Genomic DNA, 6751 nt, shown 5'->3' with positions numbered 1-6751 from the left:
TCTGGTGCAGTAGACACTGCAGCGAATGTGGTGGGACACATTTTTTCTGCCACTAGAGCAGGTCGAATGCGTTAAATCCTTGCACGATGTGCAACAATTTCGACCTACCGAAACCCGACGCACCGTAAATGGGACTTTGCTCCCAGTAATCCTATTATCGATGCACTGTAACTAATGTGGATAGAACATTGTGCGATGGTGAATAGCGTACGGGAGAATTTATCGCAGCTTCTGTATGGCTGTATGCGTGATTCTAGGAACGAAAAGGCACATAATCAAACATTTCCAAGGCGGGGGGCGAGGGTTTGGACTTGAAGCATTCGACCGGGGAAAATCGATTCACCAAATAGCCCGAGTGCTTGGTAGAAGGGACGGGTAATTACCCTGCTGACACAAAAGCTTCACATACGCGCCATGAATAGGCGTGAGAAAGTTTGCCATTGATTAGGCAACCACTCAATCGGAAACACTTAGACGCTGAAGTTCTTCTACCGAATAGAATAGTCACTGTTTTGGGCAGCTTCGAAATGAATTTAAAAGACACAGTTGGCCATGGTTTGACATTCGCTATCCACAAAGAAAACAATTAATGCTGTCCAAACACACACAAAAACATTTCAAAACTAGATCCCCCAACAGCAGTTGCTGTAAGCTGTCAGGCAGTGTAAATAAATTCGACCCTAATCGAGTTTTCGGACCAAGACGGAATTCTTCCCCCTTAATTTCATGCTTGCCAATTCCAACATATTCCACCACTTGCCAACGGATCGAGTTCTCGGTGACCTGAAAAAGTTTCCATCGTGTTTTCGTTCTTTTGCTCCAATTTCCGTGTTTTCCAGGGTGTTAAAATTGCCGCAAAAAGATCGCTCCGAATGGTCGCAGAGAAACGCGACTGCCCCGGGGAGGTCTTCCTGTTTCGTGCTACTTCCCGTTTCTTTCCTCTTTGTGACACAATATTTATTTATATCTCGTGATTTCTCTTCTTCGTCTCTTCCTCACAGAACTGTGGACTCGTGTGGAGCTCGACCTCATTCTGGAGTGATGTGCCACTCGAAGCGAACTCCACCACGCAGGCACGGGTGTTGACGGTGGTCACCCTCGGGATAGATAGGGGGGAAAAAAACAACCGCCGAACAAATTGTCGCCAGCTGGCAGCCTGAAACAATTCTCACCGGCTTGGCACCATTTCCGGAACGGCTTCTTGACACGGTAGGCTTCGAACCGAGCCTGTTCGCAGTTCATCGGGAAGAGCTGGGATGTCTTCGGGAGGCGGCAGCCGGCCATCGCACGCTATCCGGTGGCCCGTGGTACGTTTCAAGTGGCACCGGAATTAAACACCAAAGGAAGAGTAAAAAACGACCATCCGGTAGTTCCAGTTCATCACGTTCGTGGTTTTACGGTGTGTGGTTCGTGTTTTATGCACGCGCCTCTAATTGCCTAGTGCTAGTGGGTGACGAGATTGGACGGGAGTGCACGAATTAAAATCACTTTATTGCAGCCCGGAAACGCGCGAGAAAACTGTGAACCCGGTGTACGTGCCCATCCATAAGCAGTGTCCAGCGGCGGGTGGGAGAGTGTGTGCGAGGACCCCCTCCGTGAAGGGTGCTATCAAAACGTGAATCAAAACACACGGTGCGTACGTGTTGGTGCGAACTGTAGGATCGCGTCCTGGTGTGCAAATTACTCCCATCGCACCCACCGGAAATGTCATTCATAATTACTTCTTCAAAGTCACACCGGGTACGTGGCGTGGAAGTGGCCAATGGTTCCGTGCTCCGACACCGTGATCGAGAGTGAAATCTTGTGCGATGATTGTGCCGCAACGTATCGGTACGCGGACACTAGGTTACTTGCGCCTTGCAATGCGGGCCGCTCTACATTCGGAGCATTCCGTTGGCGATAGGTGAACGTTCAGCAAGTGCTACAGCAAAACAGAAAACACTCTCCGACAGTGCAGTGAGTGCGGAACGGGGAAGAGAAGAGGGAGCTTTATTGTGTTTCGTTTTGCGTGTGTTTGTGTGCGCGTGTGAGAGTGTTTGTCAGCATGTCCCGGTGGGATGCAGCATTGATACTGATGGCGGTGCTCGGCTGGAGCGCGCTGCAATCGACGGAGGGCTGCCCGGCGGAGGTTTGCGTGTGCAAGTGGAAAGGTGGCAAACAGACGGTAGAGTGCGGAGGGCGCTATCTGAACCGTCTGCCGGACGGTATGGATCCGGGCACGCAGGTGCTCAACTTTTCCGCCAACAGTCTAACGATACTGCAGAGCGAACGGTTCCGCAAGATGGACCTGATCAACCTGCAGAAGATCTATCTCGCCCGCAACCAGATCGTGAAGATACACGATCGTGCGTTCCGCGGGCTCACCAACCTGGTGGAGCTGGATCTCTCCGACAATACACTGTCGGAGGTGCCGACCGAGACGTTCCAGGACTATGCGGCCCTGATGCGGCTCTCGCTGAGCGGCAACCCGATCCGGGCGCTGCGTTCAAGCGCCTTCAAGCAACTGTCATACCTTACGACGCTCGAGCTGAGCAACTGCCAGATTGAGCTGGTCGAGGACGAAGCGTTCATCGGCATGGATAACCTGGAGTGGTTGCGGTTAGACGGCAACCGCATCACTACGATCCGTGGTGCACACGTACTACCCGAGTCGCTGCACGGTATCAATCTGCAAAGTAACCGGTGGCACTGTGACTGCCACCTTACGGACGTGTACACCTGGCTGAACAGCTTCAACGTACCGCAGCGGGAGGAAATCAAGTGTAGTGGACCACCGCGATTGGTGGGCGAAACGGTCAAAACCCTCACGCTGGATGATCTCGCCTGCGTGCCGGTGGTGACACCGGAAACTTCCTACCGGGAGATCGCCGAAGGGCGAAACATCTCACTCGACTGTCGGATAGCGGCCATTCCCGAGCCGACGGTGGCGTGGCTGTTCCAGGGCCAGGTGCTACTAAACGATAGTCTCCTTTCGCCCAACCTGCACCTGTACTACTACGTGGACGAGATGGATGGCGCAAAGCACAGCGAGCTGTTCATCTACAACATCAACGCGGACGACAATGGGACGTACTCGTGTGTGGCCGAGAACTCGGCTGGCCGCGTGCAGACCAACTACACGCTGCACGTCATCGTGAAGGAGGAACCGATCGTGGAGCAGGTCACCTTCTCGGAGGAGTACTTCCTGGCGATTGTAGCAGCCAGTGCGGCGACGGCTGTCCTACTCTCCCTACTTTGTTGTATCGTCGCGTGCAAGTGCGCCCGATCGCGCCGTTCGTCGGCGGGTGGCAAGAAGAGTCGCGGTTCAAAGAGTGCCTCCGATGGGTCGGGTGCGCCCAGTCAACAAAAGTGTGCCTCCATAACGAACGACATCGGTGAGCCACTGACGGCGGCGAAGATGAATGGTGCACTCGCGCTGGGCGATGGTGGCAATCCGCAAGACATTGTACTCTACCTGAACACGAATCCGAACGGGCTGGACAAGGCGGCACTGAACAGTATGACGGCAATGGCGCAGTTCTGCAGTCCTCCGTCGGCGCGTAGCTATCAGGATCAGAACCCGGATCTGATAAATGACGCCGAGAGTGGACAGCACAAGACACGACCTCGACCAGACCCGGCGGATTCCGATCTCGGGGAGAAGGATTCGGACGAGCATAGTAGCGTACAGGACGGGAGCAGCGAGGCCAGCTTCCAGCAGCAACAGCAGCAACCGGGGCCGTATTATCCACCGATGATTCTACGCGGTCCGCGGTTCGCTTCCTCCGCGCTATCTACCTTGCCGCGCGGTGGAACAGCATCCCTAGCAGGCAAAGACCTTTCGGCCTACCAGCATCAGGTGGACATCCATCTGAGCCCCGGGTGCTTCCTCGATCAGAACGGCTACCCGGTCGACCTAAGCCTGATGGCAGCACCGAGTGGCCCACCTGTAAACTACTACCGTACGTTGCCGCACAAGAAGCACCAGCAGCAGCAGCAACAACAGCAGCAGGGTACGGGTAAAACGATCGCTCGGTATGCCAACGATGCCGAGTTTATGAATCGCACACAATCACCAGCCGCCTACCAGATGTACGCTCCGACCGATCTGCGGTACACGGCCGAGGGTTATCCGCAGGGTCAGCAGAATGACCACACCCAGTTTCCTTCACCGCCGGACGGTTACAAGGGCGAAGTGCATCCCGTGGCCTACATGAGCTCAACGGCGGCAACAGCGGCCGCGTTCTGCGTTGGGCCGACACCACCCCAGCAGTGGCCCACCTTCCTGCCCGGGTTCCATCCGCAGCTCATACCCATCATGGCACAGGGTGGTGGCGCACTACTCGCTTCCCCCATGATGGCCTCGCCGAGTGGTCCACCCCAGCAACAGCAGCAGCTCAGTAGTCCACAGACGCAGCCAGGTAGTGCGCTGAAGAAATGTTCCGTCGGTGCGCAAACGTCCGAGCTGGACAAGGACGTCATTCCGGAGCAGCGCGAAGAGGAGGAGGAGGAAGAGGAGGATCCCGAGCATGGTGGCAGTGCGGTGAAGCTGCGGCACCTGACGGGCCCGCTGGCGGACAGTCCAGACGAGGGCTACGTTGGTGATAGTCACGAGACGAGCGACATTTGACAGCAACCCAAACTGGACCCGGGGATGCACCATCACCAGCTACACCGGCACCAACACCACCAGCACCAGCAGCTCGAGTCGGATGACGTGCCATTATAAGACTAGTGAGATGCGTTAGATCCTTCCGGTTTAGTTGTTTTGTACATTCTGTAGCATAAAGTAGTAGAACGACCACACGCAATTCGAGGTGGTGAGGCGGAAGTGACTGACGGTGGCACGATCGCGATCTTCCACTGCCAGCCATGGAAGTGACTTTCTTTCCGCAGTGTGTAAAGGGGATGGACGTGCTTGTTGTTGATGGGTCCGGTAAGGGTACCAACATTTCCCAAACGGAGACTCGCCGCGTCGCGCTTATCACTACTTCCTGCAGGTTTCACACAGCACACGTGTTCCTTTGCTGCTTCATCGGTAAAGCTCCGGGACGAAGAGTTGTACGTGTTGTGTGCACCATGGAATGCCACTCTAGGCGTAGATAAATTGTCGATTATAGGGATGAAAACGTTTGAAATATGTATCTCGTAGCAAGGGCGGAAGTGGTACAAAATTGCAAAACAAAACACTGACCTATTGGTTCCTTTGGGCCGGCTCCGAACCTTCATGAGTTTTTCCTTTCTTCAATGTCATTTGTGTTTTTGAATAGAACTTCCAATTTTCCTACCAGAATCCCGCCTAAACTTTGACAAAATTGTAGCAAAACGATCCATTATCTACCACAGTAGAAAGCTCCTGTCATGTTGGTTTGGATAGACTTTTATTGTAAAAAGTGAAACACACACACACGCACAGTGAAAGAGATGGCTTTAAGATGTATTCTTCCATTCGTTTAAACCCATTTGTAGCGTCCATTTTAAAACAAACCCTATCCTATCCCAAAAACGACTACAAAAAGGCAGAATGAATAGTGGTCGGGTTTTGTACGCTCACTAACAACATAAAAGGTATCGTTGTGGGAAATAAGCAAAATGGAACGTTGCCCCTAATAGAAGTTGATTGATTGAAAGTAGCCATTTTCAGGACGGAGAGCAAAGAAAGTTCCGCACACAAAACAATCACACACATGTGTGCAAAATGGGTAATGATGGCAAAAAAGTAATATTAAATACCACGCACCACTTCTCATGCAGCCTGTAATTGACAACAAAGTGAAAACCTAGGGACAACAAAGTAAAGCATAACAATATGGACAGTAGCTTTCCGTAAAACAGAAGCATGGATTGATAAGAAGGCGAAAAACGGAGCTTTCGTTGTTTTATGTTTGTGTTTTTGGAAAACATGTAAAGAATAAAAGCATATAAACAGAAAATTGCGTTAACAGTACGTTGTTTGGTTGTTGGACGGATCGCCACGGTACAGCTGGTTGTGCAGGATGTATGTGCGTACATTGAGTGTGAAAATGGGTAGCTTTAACCGGGGAAAAAAGCTGGTGGAATTGGGTAGAAGGAAAATCAAAATGAAGGTAAACCATTGTTATGGGGCCTTTCCCTGGGCGAGTGATAAACCGGTAAAGTGATGTGGAAATGATGCTAACGACTAGAAAAAAAGCAACCCTTAACCAGACTGTTGGTTTGTTGCCACTGCGCACAACATCAAATAGGTATGTGTTCGTGTGTGCGTGTGTTTCATTAGGAATGAAAAAAAGCAAGAAGGAAAACATTCATAACCGTTAGGAAAATGGTCATTATGGAACAAAAAAAAAACACGGGACACGGGAACGACCCGCAGGGTAAGCGTAATCGATTAATAGATGCAATACGGCAGTGATTGTAAATAGAGCGGTACGATAATTGTAGATAAGCCGGTGAGAAAAATGAGAGGAAATAAATGCCAAAAAGCCATCTGAATTGTGTTGCTGTTGAGAGTGCGGAATAATAGTTGGTTGTTCTAAAATTTTTGTAACTATTTCCTTTACGCTTTACCTTGTTTTTTTTTTGCATTTTATTATCTTTTGGCTTAGTTTAATATTAACTTTATAATTATATTTCAATATGATGTTTAAACCACCTAGATCGAAACCCTTTTTTCTGTTCCATACTGCATCGTATCAACTTAATAGCATACTGTAAAGTACCGGTAAGCAGTTTTTATCTGTTGTTACAAATTAAAATGTGGTAAGCGGTATTTGACCGACGAGAGGCCGATTGT

At 50.8% G+C, this 6751-nt stretch overlaps 1 protein-coding gene across 1 annotated transcript; it reads left to right on the top strand.

Moving 5' to 3' along the window:
- The first annotated feature begins 2044 nt into the window (after nt 1-2044).
- Nucleotides 2045-4609, top strand: LOC128713417 (uncharacterized). The gene has a single exon (XM_053808276.1). It carries the CDS (start codon nt 2045-2047, stop codon nt 4607-4609), a length of 2565 nt encoding a protein of 854 aa, XP_053664251.1.
- The last annotated feature ends 2142 nt before the right edge of the window (nt 4610-6751 follow it).

This window comes from Anopheles marshallii, chromosome 3 (genome assembly GCF_943734725.1).
Source record: "Anopheles marshallii chromosome 3, idAnoMarsDA_429_01, whole genome shotgun sequence".
NCBI classification, from domain to species: Eukaryota; Metazoa; Arthropoda; class Insecta; order Diptera; family Culicidae; genus Anopheles; species Anopheles marshallii.
This window is presented reverse-complemented; position numbering and strand designations above follow the sequence as displayed.